The 19,652-nt window shown below is 40.3% G+C and overlaps 1 protein-coding gene across 1 annotated transcript in view; it reads left to right on the forward strand.

Annotated features, from left to right (window-relative positions):
• The window catches only part of UTP3 (UTP3 small subunit processome component), a 656,101-nt gene that overhangs the window by 437,290 nt on the left and 199,159 nt on the right, over nt 1–19,652 (forward strand). Inside the window, exon 11 of the mRNA XM_044060443.1 lies at nt 3,869–4,039. Within this exon, the coding sequence (XP_043916378.1) occupies nt 3,869–4,039 (171 nt within the window). The remainder of the gene's footprint in view (nt 1–3,868; nt 4,040–19,652) is intronic.

A 19,652-nucleotide genomic window follows, 5' to 3' on the forward strand; every position in this document is an offset into this window, starting at 1 on the left:
TCTGTGTCCTACCTTTCAGCTGTGCAGCTATCCATTTCCTCGGAGTTGATCGTTCCATCTGTCACTCTCCAGTTTTCTTGTCTGCCTCTTATGTGGAGCTGATTAAAAGGCTTTGATGTGGTCCAGGTCAACTATATCGTGTTACTTTCCTATCAGGTTTATCTGTAACTGAGTCATAAGGTAAGGTCAGGCTTAACTGGCTGCTCCTTCTGGTCATAAACCTATTCTGGTTGCTGCTGTGGGGATTATTGTACCGTAGAAAAGGCTTCCAACTTTTTCCATAGAGATTCTGTCCATGGCTTTTCCTGTCACTGTTATTGAGCTAATAAACCTCTGTAATGCCTCCATTTTTTTATTCCCCTAACTCAGGTGTTCAGAATTCCTGTCTTCCAGTCCTCTGTTTACTTCTGTTGTAGCCAGTGATCTGTAGAACATTTGTCAGGTAGTCTGCTCGTACATTGGCCAGTTTTCTGACCGTTCTGGGAGGCATCCCACTGGTCCTTGTGCTTTATCATCCAGAATTTCCTGCTGGATCTCGTTAGTCATTGTTTTGGTATATTTCCACTGTTGTTTCTATTCTGCCCTGTCTTCCTCCTAGTACAGTGCCCTTCCCTTGCTTTCCTCTGTGAAGATGGAAGCATAGTATTCATTTAGCACCTGTAGTTTTCCCACTCTTTTGTGATCATCCTTCCATCTATACTAAGTCTGGAAAGTTTTGTCTCTCCCTCTTCCTCTTTCTGTTGGACATGCACTAGAAAAGCCCTTTCTTTCTGTCTTGACTCCTGTTATTTCCCTTTTGGCTTTATCTTTTGCTGCCCTTAACCATCTTTTTTACTGCCCTTAACCACCTTCACTACCTTTTTGTTAGCCTTAACCACCTTCACTACCTTTTTGTTACTCTCCTTGTACTGGTCATCTTTCACCTCCACACCCAGTCTTTTTCCACCTCTTGTATGCCCTGTCTTTTTGCCTATTCTTCACACCCTTATTAAGAGAATGAAGTATTTTTTTAATTTGTTTACCAGATAAGTCCACTGGTAAGCCCATGAACACATACATTCTTTTTCATGTATGACCAAGGGAACACTCCCTAGTACATGACTTGTTCAAAGATATTTCATGACTCATTCCCATAGCTTTTTTGCTTTCTCAATTTAATCTGTTTCCCAATTCATCCTTGACCACCTCCACAGCTCTGTAGAATCCAATCTTTTAAAATCTCACACTATCATCTCTTTTATTTGTATTCTACAGCGGTAGCGTTGTTACCTCACAGCAAGAGGTTCTCCAGTTCAATTCTCGGCTGGGCTTGGGAGTGCCTTCTATGTGGAGTCTGCATGTCTTCCCCGCGGTTGGGTAGTGTTCAAAAGACATGCGTGCGTAAATGGGCGTGCCTTCGTTGAAGGTTGGGTGTCGAGCTGGCACCTCGGCATTTCATAAAAATCTACTGCCAATCATTAGTGGACCGGAGTTCCGCTGTGGCGACCCATTACCGGGGAAAAAGCCAAATGACAAACAACAACATTCTTATTCCTCCCCATGCTGTAAACACACAGTAGCATGATCACTGTTGAGTAATGATGCCTTCCTAGGGGGATCCACAATTTCCTCTGCATTTGTTATGACCAAATTTAGATTTTTCTCTTTTCTGGTATGATCCACTACCAGTTTGCTGAACCCCACATGCTGCATCTCCTGAAGCAACTCTTGATGCCTCTCTACGCTAGAAGTTAGGAGTCTGCCATTCTGCTCCTGGCAGATTCCGATCCCCCCTCAACTATTATCCTTGTTCTCCTTCAGCACTGTTTGTCACATTCAGTCTCTCGTGTCTGATAGATAATACACTATATCAGGCTACTAGTTCTCACCCACTTCATCTTAAGTGCCAGGGCATTTAACCTTTAGTCTACCACAAGCTTAATATTTCTGGGCAAAGTGTAACACTTTCCAGAGGCCAGGAATTACATTGTACGGACTTTTTAATTCCATGCTGCAGTACTGACATCTAGATGACTAAGATTAGTGATGTATTTCCTGCAATTTGAAAAAAATGTCTATTGAACTTTTGCATTAGTAGTTCTACTGTACTGGTTTAAAGGTTGGTAAGGTTCATACTGAACCTACAGCTAAGAGGACCATCAAGAAACTCAACCACATCACCCAGTATGAACACTGTCTCACAGTAAACAGAGTTTCATAACCTATCCAATGTGAACATTTACACTTGCCCATTCAAGTAATCTGGACTGATTTTAAAGGCGACCAGGGAAGTACTCTGCTTGGTATGTAACAGCAGCCTGCTCCAGAAATGGGAGGTACAACCATCCACTAATCCTAACTGGTTTTAAAGGTTGCTAAGTAAGGGCAACCTGTTCCAGAACCACAGGCTACATTAGATAATGTGTCTGTCACACCATCTGGTATTCTTGAATATGGCAGTATAGCTCTAGGATGAGTGTTTGCTTTACCATTTGTTCTGTATAGGTCAAGAAGTTGAAATTGTGGTGGGTCATTTGTAGCAGAGAGCTCCCCTTAGAAGTCTGTACAGTACTGAGTAGAGTGATGAGGCTATTAGTCTATCAGAGTAGCTAAGGCTGTTGAAACCTGAGGTCTGTTTGCTAAGACAGTGTTGAGGTCTTACAAGTTTGTATCAGTGCTGATCGAGGTGCAAGCCAAAGTGAGCTTTTTATTCAATTATGGGCCTATTACGGAGGAATAAAGTGGGGCTGTACCATCTGTAGGCCTTGAGAGATACCATAATGGATAAAGTTGTGCAAGGTAGAAGGATTTTCTAACCATAACAGACATAGTAGTTAGTGGAGTTTTTTTCAACATAGGTTATAAATTCCCAGGTGACTGTCAAATTTAAGTGGAATGTAATCTATATATTAAGATATACCAAAGAAAACTAGGTGTCATTCCTTGACTTAGAAGGTTATTTCATGATTAACACGCCAAACATCTGTTAGCTCCCAACCAGACTTTATCCAAATGCAAACTTGGTTTGCTGATTATCCATAGTGACTTGGTTATCATCTTTCGTATTATTCAAGTATATTACATACAGGATGCAGGCCAGGACAGATCTGTATGGGGCACCTCTAGTGCATTTTTTTTCAATCAAGAGGAAGTAGATCAACCTTAGTAAAATGGGTTCTGACAGTTAGCCAGTTACCTATCAGGTTAACTGCTTGTGTGCTAACATTAAGTTGGAAGAGTCTGTAAGTAATCCCAGCATACGGTGTAGTGTGGATGGCCTTGGCAAGGTCTGGGTAGGCAGTAATGACTGTGTGTCCATTACCTATGGCTTTGAAAAAAAATTTAAAAACTCACCTAGATTGAGTATTAATGGTCTGCCTTTTATGAAGCCAGTAGTTTGTATCCTGGGATATACCAGTGATGTTTTTATTAGGTTAGTTATTATACCATATATGTGACAAATAGTCTTGTTTTGCTGATGTTCTTCGTGTGTCACTGTTGCAGTCATAATAATGGATTGCTGGAGTTCGCCAGCAAATGCTGGTAAAGCATTCTGTAGTGTGAGCACAAGCAAATTACAGTGGTAGGCTTTTTTTTGAGAGGGATAGAAGGACACATTAGGCAGAGGACATAAATGGCGAACTGGTACTGTAGTGCGTTACTGGGCTGCCATGTGGTAGAATTATGCTTTATTAACAGTAGAATCTTACTAAGTGCCACCAGCATGGTGAGTGCTGTTTGCTCTTCATTTGAGGAAGGTTTTTAAAGTGGCCTATTAATGTAGACTGTCCTTCAGGGTATAATCAACACTGTCATTGTCTTTCACTTTTCTGTAAAGAGCAGCTAAGCTAACCTAATTTGTTTTGTATCTTTGCTTTTGTCTTTGTAGTTGATCAATGATTTAAAGGCAGTTGATATGAAGTTGTCATCAGAACTCCGTTTACTGCTCACCAAACTTGAGAATGACAAGACAAATCAGTCTGGTAAAGAGGATTTCTTGCCCAAGATCAAGAACCTAGCAGTTTCGTCTAGCAAGCAATCAACTAAAGAAAAGAAAAAGGTAATATGAGTGCATGAATACTCTTTTCCTGAAATCATTAATAAGTGTAACACTTCAGTACCAGTAATAGTGAGCTTATTTGGACAATGGTCTTTGTAAACAATAAATGACTTGCATGGCAACTTGCAGAATGAATCTCAGTGAAAATTCTTTGTCAGGTTTATTGTCATTGGACGGATCTTATCCTAACTTTATGTACTGTTGTTGGTTCACATTTTTTTTTTTTTTTTTTTCTTTCTCATTTTATGTTATTTCAGTGTGATTCTTCACCATTTATTCTGACAGGATACAGCATTAATTGCCTTTAGTTCAGGACCCTTAACAATGAAATTTGACTTGATGAGAGTTGCCAATAGCACTATCAGCATCCATAGTGCTCAACTGTCCCTAATTTTGCCCTGTCTTATAAAATGTTTGATTTTGTCTTTTGTAAAATGTTTGATTTTCCTGAAAAATAAATGAGGATTGACTTTCATACTTACTCATCACAAATTGCATGTTGATACCAAACCTGTTCTGTTAATTTTCTAAATGAACTGAGTCGTCATCATCTTCTTTCGGCTGTTCCCATTAGGGGTCGCCACAGTGGATCATCTGTTTCCATTTCTTCCTGTCCTCTGCATCTTGCTCTGTCACACCAACCGCCTGCATGTCCTCTCTCACTACATCCATAAACCTCATCTTAGGCCTTCCTCTTTTCCTGTTACCTGGTAGCTTCATCCTTAGCATCTTTTTCCCAATATACTCAGCATCCCTCCTCAGTACATGTCCAAACCAATGTAATCGTGCCTCTCTGGCTTTGTCTCCAAACCTTCCAACCTGGGCTGACCCTCTAATATACTTATTCCTAATCCTGTCCACCCTCGTCACACCCAGTGCAAATCTTAACATCTTTAACTCTGCCGCATCCAGCTCAAACTCCTGCCTTTTTGTCAGTGCCACTGTCTCCAACCCATATAACATAGCTGGTCTCACTACCCTCTTGTAGACCTTCCCTTTCACTCTTACAGGTACTCGTCTGTCACAAATCACTCCTGACGCTCTCTTCTCAACCCACTCCATCCTGCCTGTACTCTCTTCTTCACCTCTCTTCCACACTCACCGTTACTCTGAACTACTGACCCCAAGTATTTAAACTCATCCACCTTCGACACCTCTACTCCTTGCAACCTCACCATTCCTCTATCCTCCCTCTCATTCACACACATATATTCTGTCTTAGTCCTGCTGACCTTCATTCCTCTCCTCTCTAGAGCATATCTCCATCTCTCCAGGGTGTCCTCCACCTGTTCCCTACTCTCACTACAGATCACAATGTCATCTGCAAACATCATAGTCCACGGGGACTCCTGTCTGATCTTGTCTGTCAACCTGTCCATCACCATTGCAAATAAGAAAGGGCTCAGAGCTGATCCTTGATGTAACCCCACCTCCACCTTAAACACATCCATCACTCCCACCGCAGACCTCACCGCTGTCACACTACCCTCGTACATATCCTGTACCACACTTACATACTTTTCTGACACTCCTGACTTCCTCATACGATACCACAACTCCTCTCTAGACACCCTGTCATATGCTTTCTCCAAGTCTACAAAAACACAATGCAACTCCTTCCGACATTCTCTGTACTTTTCCATCAACACTCTCAGAGCAAAGATCACATCTGTAGTACTCTTTCCTGGCATGAAACCATACTGCTGATCACTAATGATCACATCTCTTCTTAACCTAGCTTCCACTACTCTTTCCCATAACTTCATGCTGTGACTGATCAATTTTATCCCTCTGTAGTTACTACAGCTCTGCACATCACCCTTATTCTTAAAAATCGGTACCAAAACACTTTTTCTCCATTCCTCAGGCATCCTCTCACTTTCCAAGATTTCATTAAACAATCTGGTAAAAAACTCCACTGCCATTTCACCTAAACACCTCCATGCTTCCACAGGTGTGTCATCTGGGCCAACAGCCTTTCCATTCTTCATTCTCTTCATAGCTATCCTTACTTCCTCCTTGCTAATTCATTGTACTTCATGATTTACTATCCCTACATCATTCAACCTTCTCTCCCTCTCATTCTCTTCATTCATCAACCCCTCAAAGTACTCTTTCCATCTCCTCAACACACTCTCCTCGCTTGTGAGTATGTTTCCCTCATTATCCTTTATCACTTTTACCTGCTGCACATCTTTCCTAGCTCATTCCAATCTGTACAGGTCCTTTTCTCCCTCCTTAGTGTCCAACCTTTCATACAACTCTTCATATGCCTTGTCCTTAGCCTTCGCCACCTCTCTCTTTGCCATGCACCTCATCTCCTTATACTCCTGCTTACTTTCTTCATCTCTCTGACAGTCCCACTTCTTCTTTGCCAACCTCTTTCTCTGTATACTCTCCTGTACTTCTTCATTCCACCACCATGTCTCCTTGTCGCCCTTCCTCTGTCCAGATGTGATACCAAGCACCTTTCTAACCGTCTCCCTTACTAGCTCTGCTGTAGTTACCCAGCTATTTGGTAAGTCTTCACTGCCACCCAGTGCCTGACTTAACTCATCCCTGAACTCCACCTTACAATTACCCTTTTTCAATTCCCACCACTTGATCCTTGGTGCTGCCCTCACACTCCTCCTCTTCTTGATAACCAACGTCATCCTACAAACCACTATCCTATGCTGCCTAACGACACTTTCTCTGGTCACCACTTTATATAGTCTCCAATCTCCTTCAAACTGGCCCTCCTACACAAGATATAATCCACCTGTGTGCATCTTTCTCCACTCTTGCATGTCAACCTATGCTCCTCCCTCTTGTTAAAATACATAGTCACCACAGCCATGTCCATCCTTTTCGCAAAATCCACTACCATCTGACCTTTTGCATTCCTTTGTTTAACACCATACCTACCCATCACTTCCACATCCCCTCTGTTCCCTTCACCAACATGCCCATTGAAATCTGCTCCAATCATCACTCTCTCACCCTTGGGTACAATCATCGCCACTTCATCCAATTCACTCCCAAATTTTTCTTTCTCATCCATTGCACACCCAACTTGTGGAGCATACGCACTAACAACATTCATCATTACACCATCAATTTCCAGCTTCATAAACATCACTCTATCCGACACTCTTTTCACCTCCAAAGCACTCTCAGCATACTCTTCCTTCAGAATAACTCCTACGCCATTTCTCCTCCCATCCACACCATGATAAAACAATTTGAGCCTACCTCCGATACACCTAGTTTTACTCCCCTTCCATCTTGTCTCTTGCACACACAATATGCCAACCTTCCTTTTGTCCATCATATCAGCTAACTCTCTCCCTATACCAGTCATACTGCCAACATTCAAAGTTCCGACCCTCACTACCACAGTCCTAGCCTTTCTCCTCCTGCCTTCAGCCATGTCTTCCACCTCTTCTCCTCCTTTGGCCAACAGTGGCCCAATTTCTGCCAGCACTCTGTAGGCTAACAGTACTGGTGGCAGTCGTTGTTAACCCAGGCCTTGACCGATCCGGTATAAAAATTTTCCTTGGTGACTGCGTGAAGTTTTACACTGGATGCCCGTGAACTGAGTAATATTTAAAAATTGTCCAGATTATATGCATTTCTGGCTCTGTACACTTCAAGTCTGTGACATGGGATAAGCATTAGTAGAAAAGAAAATAAACCATAGTAGTTCCCATTGCTGTTGTCATGTATTACACGTTTGTTTCTTTTTAACAATTTTTATTCACTCCAGCTTTTATGTAAATTGCTCCGTTACAGCTTTCCTTTAAACCTTACTACTCCTGAGCATTATTCTGCAAGTAATGTTCTCACAGATCCCATTTGTTTCAATAAAAAAATTACTCCTCTTTTCTAAAGATCTGACCTTCAGTTATTTTACCTCCTTTACATTATCTAGACTGTCCTTTACATGAGGAGTAGATTTTCATTTTCTAGTAATTGCTGTTTTGTTAGTATGCAGCATTAAACTGAATAAAGGCTTTTATATGTAGGCAATTCGGACTCTAAATCCCAGCTCAGTAGAATAAGTTTCTTAAAAATGTTGGGAGAATGAACAACTGAAACTAGTATTCTGAAGGGATAGAAGGTTTAGGATTTGTATATGGGAGTGTTTGCCTAGGTATTTTTATATCTCAAGCAGACTTCAGACAATTTTTTCTATGGTAAATAGCAAATGCTGAATGCATGATGGAAAGCAGACAGGTAATTGGAAATATATTTTTTGGGAGTGAAACAAATTGGCATGTTCTAAAACTTCCCTACAGAGTACTTTGTCAGAAATGGTAGGGTATCAAGTAGAGGAGTGATTCTTTTAAGTTTGGGTTTAGGATCTGAATTGCCTAGACATAGTAATGCCTTACTAACTTTAATGCAATTGTCTTCCAAAAAAGCATTTACTAGAAAATGGAAATCAAAATCTAAACTGACTTTAACTGAAGTACTATACCGAATATTATAAAGGAGAAAAACAATCTGCTGGTGGGGATCTTCAGTAAATGGAAGGAACAAATTAAATGGAAATAAATGAAATTTGTGGAAGCAGTATGTGTAGAATAATGTTCAGGAGGAGGATTAAGGGAAGGTAGGAAATGAGCAAATTTATATAATGCTGGTAAAAGTGAAATGTGTTGAAAACAAAACATTTATGTATACTTCATGAAAATAATGGAAATTGTTCCTATTGTTTGTTTTCTTTTCTATAAACAGTTGTGAACCCATGTTATGTGATGATTTAACTCATTCCCTTCAATGGAGCTCTAGAAGTTTGCACTGTAACTTCCAATGGTTAGAGGCTAAGCTCTTTGGCAGAATCAAATTATGTTCTTATAACTTCAGCAAAGTACCACACTGTTGTATCCATATAAGTTACTGAAGTGTAAATGGCAAACTCTTAAGCACAGACTATTTGTGGTTGTTTACTTTAGATTCTAGGTCTTAAACTGGATTTTATAAGTCACAATAAACACAGTAACTATTAAGTTTGTAATATTTTGTAAGCAACTTACAATATCTCAACAACCACTCAAGTTGCACACATACTGTCAACAGTATTTTGTTCATCCAGCCGAGAGCTTTCCTATGAGGCTTTGTAGTTCTGTCTGTGCTGCTTGGTTGTCAATATTTAGAAAAAAACTGGCATTTATGGTGATATAAATAAATAATCAGATGATGTAAATTTTCATTCATTCCTCAGCTCTTGGGTTCAGATCCAACTCTGCTTTTACCAGTTTGAGATTCACTGAAAGCTGTGAAGCTCCTCCCTTTCCCATAATGCCCTAGTCCTTAACATACCTCTAATTTAATTTGCTGCCTTAGAGTGCAAACATGGTCACTGCTTCTGCTGTCGAGCTAGTAGCATTTTTTTGGGTATTGCAAGTTATTTCTATAAATTATTTTTCTCTTAAGTATATTAAACTTCTACTATGCTTCCTCCCTGTTCTCTGACCTTTTTTAAAGTCTTTCATATTTTTCAGTACTAGTGTACTATATAATTTAGCATTGTTGGTAGTTCCTTTCTCATAAAATGGTCTCCCTTTTTTCCCTTTACCAAAACAAAGACAATTTTTTATATATTTCTTTATTTGTTAAACTTTACTATCTTCATCTGTGAGTATGGCAGAGAAAACCTCTGGTTTCAAGAAATGTATGGCCTGCTGCCACAAATGGTGTAAAATTCATTAGTAATCACCAAACATACATCGCAGTGCCATCCACTTCCTTGGCTCCGGGTTCAGAACATCTGAAGAAAATACCTAAAACTTCGGATCCTAGCTGCTTGGATCCAAAGATCATAAAAGACAAGTCGCCTCAGATCCAGTCGCCACTCTTGGCTCTGGATCCGAATACATCCAGGTTGCCCTGTCCCTTTTTGAAAAGCTTTCCTAAACACCACCACTCTAGACCTTCCTCCATAGCATCTTCGACCCGTTCTTCAAAAAGCGTGACCGTAGCTGACATGGGCAGAATGTTGAAGTTTCTCTTGATGCAGATACAAATGGGGCTGCTCCAGGCTCTAACCCCGTCAGATTCAGAGGTGCTTATTAGTACAACCCCCCCCCCCCATCTGCATGCTATGTCGTCGATCTGATGTATGGTTTCGGTGTTGTCGGATCCAAAAATTCTGGAGTCGTTCTCATTAAATCCGAAGATACTGGTATCTTCAACTCTGGTAGCATCTCTGAATGCATCTGCTCTGAGGTAGTGTCTGTGCTGGATCCAAGAGGTTGGAGTCGACTCCGAAGTTGTCAGAGCTATTTCTCCCCCTTAGAGCCTCTGCGTTAGATAGCTCTGCTCCAGGGTCAGAGGTGCTTATTAGTACAACCCAGGTCCAGAGGTGCTTATTAGTACAACCCCCCTCCCCAATCTTGCATGCTACGTCTCCGATCTGATGTATGGTTTCAGTGTTGTCAGATCCAAAAATTCTGGAGGAGTTCTCATTAGATCCGAAGATACGGGTATCTTCAACTCTGGTAGCATTTCTGAATGCATCTTCTCTGATGTAGTGTCTGTGCTGGATCCGAGAGGTTGGAGTCTACTCAGAAGTTGTTAAAGCTGTTTCTCCTCCTTAGAGCCTCTGCGTTAGATAGCTCTGCTCTAGCTCCCTCTTCGAGTGCTTTGCATTTGTGGAAGAAGGCGCCTTCAGCCCGTAAGCATGTTCTTTTGAAGCCATCATTTTTTTTTTGACCAAGACACGCTCTGCATTTGAGGAAGTGGAGAGAGCATTCTCTATCCCTAGAACTTGAACTTCTCCACCTTCCTTGGCTGCAACCACCCTAGGCCATTCATGTCTGTATCTTGAGCCTCAACCATTCTTGCAACAAGGACAGGCAGCCCACGTTAGTCTCTGGAACACCCCACCAAAGAGGTTCCCAGGAAGAAGAAGTGCAAAAGGAAGCACTTGGACTCTCCTCAAGAGTCTGTCGCAAAAGATACTGACTTCAGTGAGGCAGAAGGCTCCCCAAGATCACCACCTGAAGATGATTCATTTGGAAAATTCTGGAGCTCCTAAAGCAAAGGGGTAGTTGGTCTCCCGACAACCCTTCTGAAGAAGAGTCAGTACTCCCTGAGCTTTTGATCCTGGCCCGTCTACTTCCTGGGTGACTCCAACACCTGATGAGCTCATTGATTTGGGGTCTCAGGTGTGGAAGGAACTTGACACCATTGAACCAGTCCCCAAAGGACCAGACAGGATCCTGGCACCACCAAAGGACAGATCTTTCTGTTGTAAAGGAGTACAGGTTGCTGTTATGGTCATAGTGACAGCCACCAGGAAGGAAGTAGCGGAACAAAGTTCCTCTGTCTAGCCCCCTAACAGGGAGTCTAGGGCAATGGACAGATTTGGAAAGCATGTTTATGCTTCAGTGACCTTTGCCCTTTGGTCACTGAACTATCTGGCACACTTTACAAGACTCCAGAGGGATTTGATAAAAGAACTCTCCAAATCCCTCTCTGGGACCATATCCTCTGAGGCAGAGAGCATTGTTGCCTCGTAGTTGGCTACCCTGCAGTTATTTCTGATTTGTCCATGAGGCTTATATCTCATGCAGCAGAAAGTGCCTCATGGGCAGCGGGTTCAGGCATTTCCATTAGATATCATGTCTAGATGCGCTTGTGTGACTGCATGGAACCCTTCAAAACATCCTCGGTAGTGTTCCTTTTGACAGATCCTCATTATTTAGCCTCAAAGTGAAGGACACATACTCTGGGTGTGAGCAGGAAGGTAAAACCCTGTCTGCTGTGGACATATGTTTTTCGATCCCTCAATGAGCCTTTTCTAGGAATCAATGAGGCAGTTGAAAAATGTGGTTCAAGAAATCCCAGGGTCTCTTCCAAGATCCACGTGAAGAAAGTTCCTCCAGGGGCAGTGGGGTAACTAATAGAATATGCCATCCTCAGAGGGGGAGGGTCTGCAAAATCAAGGATCTAGAGATTCTTTCTGTGACAGATCTACCAGCGCTCCTGAAAGGGAGCCCGACTGTCCTTTGCTGGAGGACGTTGGGGGTCGCTTATCCCTGCACCACAGAGCCTTGCTAGAAATTATAAAGGATTCATGGGTGCAGAGGATAATATCCTGAGGTTTTATCATACCATTTTCTCAGCCACCTCCATTGTTCTCAAAGAAAATCCCCAGTGTTCCACCCAGTCAGAGGAAAACAGCAGCACTAGAAATAACCAAGCTGCTAGAAAGAGTCATCTAAGTGGTCCTTCCAGACCAGAACAAGTCTGGAACTTATTCAAGATTCTTTTTAGTGCCGAGAAAACAGGGGACTGGAGACCAATTTTGGATCTCGGCAACCAGAATCAATCAACTCAGTATATGAAGTTTCAGGTGGTCATGGTTCAGTCCATTCTGCCTTTTATACACAAGGACAATTTGATGTGCTCAATAGATCTCCAGGGCACTTACTCTCCTATAAAAATGAGCAGGCAATCCAGAAGATGCCTACGCTTCTGGCTGAGGGACAGACATTACTGGTTCAGAGCACTGCCCTTTGGTCTCAGCAGAAACCCTTATGGTGTTTACCAAGTGTATGGCAGTAGAGGCAGCTCACCTGAGGCTGCAGGGATTCTGAGTATTTCCATATCTATATGACTGGCTCATCACCGCTCTGACCAGACATCAGCTGCTCCAAGCTTGGGATTATGTACTCCAGTTATGTTCTCTCCTAGACATTTCAGTCAGCTACAACAAGTCTCATCTGGAACCAACACAGACATTGGGATTCAAAGGTGCTTCATTCAACATGATCTCACAAATGGCATCTCTCCATTGGTCAAGAGTTCAGACTATTCAATTCCAAGTCAGAAAGATCATCCAGAACACTTCTCTCTCAGCTTGGCTAATTCTTCAAGCTTTGGCATCCATGTCAGCGACATTCATCCTAGTTCCATTGTCAAGGTACTATACGAGAATATTCCAGTGGATATTAGCAACTCAGTGGTCCATTCTTTATCATTCCCTGTCCAATCAGATAAAAATAACTCAGGCTTGCAAAAACTATCTTCTGTGGTGGATACACTCTTGTTAAATACAAGGACGACGTCTCCTTGTTCTCCTTAATCCCAAGGCCATAGTGGTTATGGACTCCTCCCAGATTGGGTGGGGGGGGGGGCATTTCTGGAATTGGCAGTCCAAAGCGCATGGTCCTCTGAAGAGGCCAGCATGCATATCAGTGTTCTGGAAATGAGAGTTGTCCTCCTAGTGTTGCAAGCCTTCCAATATGCACTCCCCTCCAGGACTATTGCACTTCAGATAGACAATATGTCATTATTCTAGTACATCAACAAGAAAGGGGGGACCAAATCTTATCCCCTGTGTCGAGAGGCTTTGAGAGTGTGGCAATGGGTGATCTCATCCATTCGAATTCTGATAGCAACCCACATTCCAGGGAAATCCAACGTGACTGCGGACAAGTTAGGCCGGTCTAGTCTGATGGCTCACAAGTAGTTTCTCAACTCAAAAAGTGACAGAGAAAATATCCATTGATGAGGTTAACCATGCTGCGACCTTTTTGCATCCCCTCTCGAGTGCAGCAGGTTCTTTGTCCTCATCCCCCTACTGGGGGAGTCACCAAGAGATTCTCTACTTCAAAGTTGGCCAGCTATTCTCCTTTATGTCTGTCTTTCATTACCCCGGATCCCCGAATTTCTTCAGAAAGCATCTCCGTCGAAGAGCACTGTAATCTTCATTGCTCTTTATTGGCCTTGATAATTATGATTTCCCTTCCTGTGGCCTCATCTTATCCATCCGGCATGGCCTCTGGATCCAACTCTAGACCTTCTGTCTCACCTGATGAATTTGATTTGCCCAAACATTCAAGGCCTAAAATTAACAGCATGGGTTTCTCCAGTTCCACTGATTTCTAGATAGTCCAGGCTCTCCTCCATAGTCCCATCACATCCTTTTATCATCCCACAAGCCTTCCACAAAGACACTTTACAAATGTAAATGAAACATTCTTGATTTGGTCACAACAGAGACCTATATAGATCCCTTTTCTGTTCCTGTATCTAAGGTTCTGGAATTCTTAGCCTCAATTTTCAGTGAAGGAGCTAGCTCTTCTGCTGTTTAAGTACAATTAGCTGCCATCTCAGATTTTCATATAGGGATAAATAATTCATGTCTAGCAGCCTACAAACTTTGTAGAGCTCTTATAAGAGGAAATTTCTTTCCTTAGACCTCCAATTAAAGATCTTACTCCCCCTTGGGATTTAAATGTAGTTTTGCAAGCTCTAACACAGTCCTCTTTTGAGCCTTCAGCAAAAACATAGCTAACATTTCTGATATGGAAAACTGTCTTTTTATTAGCTATTTCATGTGCCTGGAGAGTTTCAGAATTACAGGCCTCGTCTTCTAAACCTCCTTATTTAATTCTTCATAAAGATAGAAAATCCTTGAGAACTAATCCCTCCTTTCTTCCTAAGGTGGTGTCAGAATCCAGTATCAAACTATCATTCTGGCAGTCTTCTTTCCAAATTTTTCAAACAAAGGGAGAGTATATGCTACACCTATTAAATGTTCGCATAAATGTTTTCACTTAGAACAAAAGATTTCAGAAAAACAGAACTGTTTATATCCTTTTCAGATTCAAAATTTGGCAAATCAGTCTCTAAAATGACATTAGCTAAATGTTGACTGACTGTATTACCTTTGTCTATAGTAAATTGGGCATGTCCTTACCCAAACCAACAAGAGCACATTCCACAAGATCCATGGCTGCTGCTTCAGCTTTTTTGTCTAGATCTTCTCTAAATGATATTAGTGCAATATTAGTGCAGCCAAAGTTTGGGCTAATCAGCATACTTTTATTGCTAATTACAAATTGGATTTGGTGTCTATGGGCAAAGAGCAGCATTTGGTTCAGTGGTGCTCAGGAATATCCTTACTTAGAGTCCTCCTGGGGTTTAGGTAGGTGGTACTCTGTCCCAGGTGTTGCGGAATGAATGAAAATTGACAACATCAGATAAAGAAGTTATGTACTCACCATAACTTTCCGTCTGTGTCCATTTTCATTCATCCTCCACTAACTTTTCAAGAAACCCCTCAGTGTCTTTTGAAAGGAATGAGGATGCTAAAGGAACTTCATTCCTTTGAGTTCCAAAGTTGTGAATGTTGTTTTAATTTATTCACTATTAATGGTCTGTAGATTTAGAGGCAGCAAACAAGATCTGAGGTATGTTAGGGGCTCTGGCTTTATGGGAAAGGGAGGAGCTTGAGAGCTTTCAGTGAATCACAAGCTGGTAAAAAGCAGCTGAATTGGATCCGAGGATTGGATCCAAACCCAAGAGTTGAGGAAGAATGAAAATGGACAACACAGATGGAAAGTTATGTTGAGTACATAACTTCTTTTATAGGAACAACAATTAATATCGCTTTACCTGCACTAGGCAGAGGTCCAATATCAATACAGGTTGTCTGCCATCATGTAAGATTTAAGATGAAATCTTTTAATACATTGAATGTAGCATGGTTTTGAATTTATTAATGTAAATATGAACAAACAATATTTAACACCTAAAGGTGTCAGTAGGATGTAACTGCATGAGGAGGTGTCACATGGCTGTAATGAGTTAATAAAGATGTTTAAAAAGGTACTCTGTAGTGATATTGAAATCTGCCGCCAGCTTGTTACATTTCCAAAAAATTTATTCCAGATTACCTCTTTATTCCCCATCATAGTTCCTGCAAAGTCTACTTGAGTATAAAATACCCATGTATTTGCCTCTTACAAAAATCATAAACTTCTGGACTTTGTTGTACACTGGGAACCTTACTAATTTCTTACCATTATTCCTTTGTAAATTACCTTCTCATCATCTTTTTTTCCTAACTTTTTATAACTTCCTTCGACTGATTTTTGTACTTTGTTATACATTATTTTATAAACCATATTAAGTATTCTCTTCTAGACCAAGCTAAAAACATATTTCATTTAGCATTCCCCTTTCTCTTTCACCATGCTCTGTTTTAAATCCATGGTAAGAAAGACCTTCTCTAACCTGCAGTTTGAACTTTCCTTCTGCCTAGCATTATCCAACTCTTTTATATTTCCCTTCTGAGTTCTTTACTCCTTTACTTTTGGTTCCTTTGACAATTTCCTCAGGTAAATTCTAGGGTCCTTTTGGTTATTTGATATACCCTTACTTTAAGATATACTATTGTAACATCATCTTTCTGCATCTCCTTACTGACTTTGTTGTTAAAATACTTTCTGTTACTTTATGTACATTTATTTTATTTATTTATGTATCTGTTTATACTTTGTTGATTGAATTAGTCCCTGTAGGTTAGTGGCTTTTTTTCAGGGGAGACCAGAGGTGGTATTGCTACTTCAAGAGGAGGTTTGGCCAGGGCATCAGGGAACTTCCCTATTCTTTTCGTTAGTTGCACTAGGATTTTTTTATGTCCACCTGAGCTATAACCAACTCGAGTAGATGGGACCTCAGTTTAACATCTCACCTAAATGACTAATTCTGTTCTGTTGCTTCTTATTTTGTTAAAAATTTGCATCCAAAATCATAGTCTCTCTCCGTTTGTCTAACTTCCCCCCTTATTTTTCATCATTATCCTTTTCTGTCTTGATTGCTTAAGTTGTGTATATATGGGAATTACCAATGAAGCTCTAAAGTGCCTCTTCAAATCAGATAACCCTAAGCCACCTTGTTATACTGAGAGAATCTTCTTATCCTCACCTAACTTTTGCCTTCCTTCCCTCCCAAATAAATTTCTTCAATTCTTTAATTATAATCCACAAATTATCTTCTGTTTGATAAGAAATATACATGGCTGTATATAAAACCAAAGGGACTAAAATATTTTTACCGCTTAGGTCTTACCATCCTTAAGTATAAGCAGCGCTTCCATTTTCTCAATTTTTGTATGATCTTTCATTTAGTTTGTTCACATATATCATTTGGTGGCATAATAGAATCCTTTTTAATCCATACACATAAATACAATAGCTTACCATCCCCCATAATTAAGTATGGCTATTGTTGAACCAGTTCATACATGGGTACATAGTTTACTGCTATAGCCTTCGTTTTATCGTAATTTATTTTATGTTTGGAAAAACTTGAAATGGTAACAAAATATTCTGTAACACTGTAATGTCCTTTTCTGTAGCTATCAGAAAAAAAACAGAATATTTATCTGAAAACAAAGCTAAATTTTCTGGAGTACCATGCCACTCATCTCCTTGAATTTGTGAATTCTTATTTTTGTTGCCAACAACGCTAAATATAAAACAAGTAACAGTGGGAAAAGAGGGCATCACTTCTTGTTTCCTTCTTTCAAACCAAGCTTTTCAGAAAGGAACTCCCACCTTAATTCCTTAGTCAGACTCTTCATGTAGCCTACGTGTTATTCTGTTAAGGAATGCAAATGTTTCCATCGCCTTAATCATAACATACCAAAATATTCTACTGAAAGCTTTCTGTGCATCAAAGCCCACTAAAATAGCAGTGTTTTCTTGCAGTGTTCTTCCCTGTGGATCATCCTTGTTCTGTTAATGTTGTCATATGTTTGCATGTCCTTCATAAAACCACATTGGTTCCTGTCTATCAAGTGTGGTAACATCTTTACCATTCTTTTAGCTAGTATAGACATATAAACACTTTGTAATCATGATTTAAAATTAAAGTACGTCTGTATGAAGCAGAATCTGAAGGGTTTTTACCCTCTTCAGGTAGCCATCACAGCTTTTTTCCAAGGTGCTGTCGTCCCCCTCCCTTTGAAATGTAACTAATCAAGACCTTTCAAATCTCTATCAGTTCTTCCTGTCCCAGCTTCCAGATTTTCACAGGAATACTGACGGTCAATTATACTTTATCTCATCTCTTCCTTAATTATTAATTGTTGAGTTTCATCTTCCCCGAACCTTGGCATAATTAAGACTTCCACAGATATTTACATTTATGCCTTTTCTTGGTTTCCTTATTCAGTTGCTCCACACAAATTTTCATAAATCTTCCAAATATCTGTAATACCAGTTTAGGAACTGTGGTTATTGTTCTTGTCATAGGCATTCTACATTTGTCTATACCACTTCTGCTTTCTGTTGTCTGAGTCATTACGCTAAATGTTTTTGCATTGTAATTATCAAAACTAATTGCTTAAGGGACTTCTAAGATGGCTGCACTCTAGTCATCAAGTTGACAAGAGCTTTCTCGGTGTGAAAATTTAAACTTTGGGGGGGGGTCAGTAAAAGCCTTCAATTTGGGTAACATTCATTTACTGGTTAGTAATTATACAACCTGGGTGGAAGCAGAGAAGAAACTTGTAGAAAATAATAGAAAAAAGCATAAGAAAAGTAGAGAGAAAAAACTCTGGCCAGGAAAAAGTCTTTCATCTGTTCAACAACAATAGTTAAAGTTCCAGCTTTGGTACAGAAGATGCCTTTCCAGTAATTTAGAGGAAAATAAAATGCATACAGAGGTGTTTAAAGTAGATGAAACACTGAAGGAATATATACGGTCAAATAACAAAAGGCTGGAAAGAGTAGAAGAAGCTTTAACTATTTATTCAGATCAGCTGATAAAACTGCAAAAATCAGAGATTGAAAAAAACACCTCTCTGAGCATGAGTCTTCTCAAGAAGAGTTATTTCAAAAAATACTTGAGCCAGAAGGGAGCACACAGAAAATACCTGAATGTCTGCAGTGCCAGAGAAACAGCAACAGAATGCATTGTTTTTGTAAAAGTACAACTAAGCAAGTAGACTGGTGTTCCACAACTAGATTTGCTAATTGAGAGGACATGTCATGTGTATGCTCCAAATCTGTCTATGAGAAAGCAGCCAAGACCTTTATTAGTAAAGATACAATCTTACCAGCAGAAAGAGTTGCTCCTACCAAAATTGTAATAGAAGGGAAAAGTGTTAAACTGGGGACAGTAGAATATTTGTGGGAGATGATTATCCAATGTATACCAGGAAGAAGAGAAGCAAGTTCATTCCCGCAGTTTGGGAATGCCAACATGCAGTTGTGAGATTGAAGCTGCTTGTATCCAGTTTTCTAAAGAGTGTTTTCTACCTGGAAGATCAAAGCCATTTTAGTTGCAGAACAAGCTAAGGAGGAAATACGTTTGACCAACAAAGAGTGAGTTAGTGAACAGAAGAGGACTCTGCTCATCATTCTTCTCACAGCAACAAAGCCCATAGAGACACTTTGCCAGTGAAGTCTTTTCCATTGTTTCAGTGCTTGAGTGACAGAAAAAAAGCATTGGAGCTGACTAGAAAAATCAGACTTGAACCAGAATCTGATGTTGGGAGATGGAGGTAATCAGGAAGACTATCAGCAACATTGCAAACTTAGAGAATAAATATGTGACTATAAAGCATTAATCCCAGTAGGTAAAGAGACATTGAAAATGTGGTGTTGCATGTGACAGACTGAAATTTTCTTGACTGTTAAACTGGTAGGTAAACTGTAAAGCATATTATCCTACTTCGTCATTAATGGTTACAAGGACATTGAAGGGGCTAAAGAAGCAAGAAAAAGTAACATGCTTTTTGTTATTAATTGTATAAAAAATACTTGATGTAAATTGTATGTTAAATTGTAAAGACTCAATTGCTGGAGCCATTTTTATTGACCTC

The sequence above is a fragment of the Protopterus annectens genome, chromosome 2.part0 (genome assembly GCF_019279795.1).
Source record: "Protopterus annectens isolate FY-2018-M chromosome 2.part0, PAN1.0, whole genome shotgun sequence".
Taxonomy (NCBI): domain Eukaryota; kingdom Metazoa; phylum Chordata; order Ceratodontiformes; family Protopteridae; genus Protopterus; species Protopterus annectens.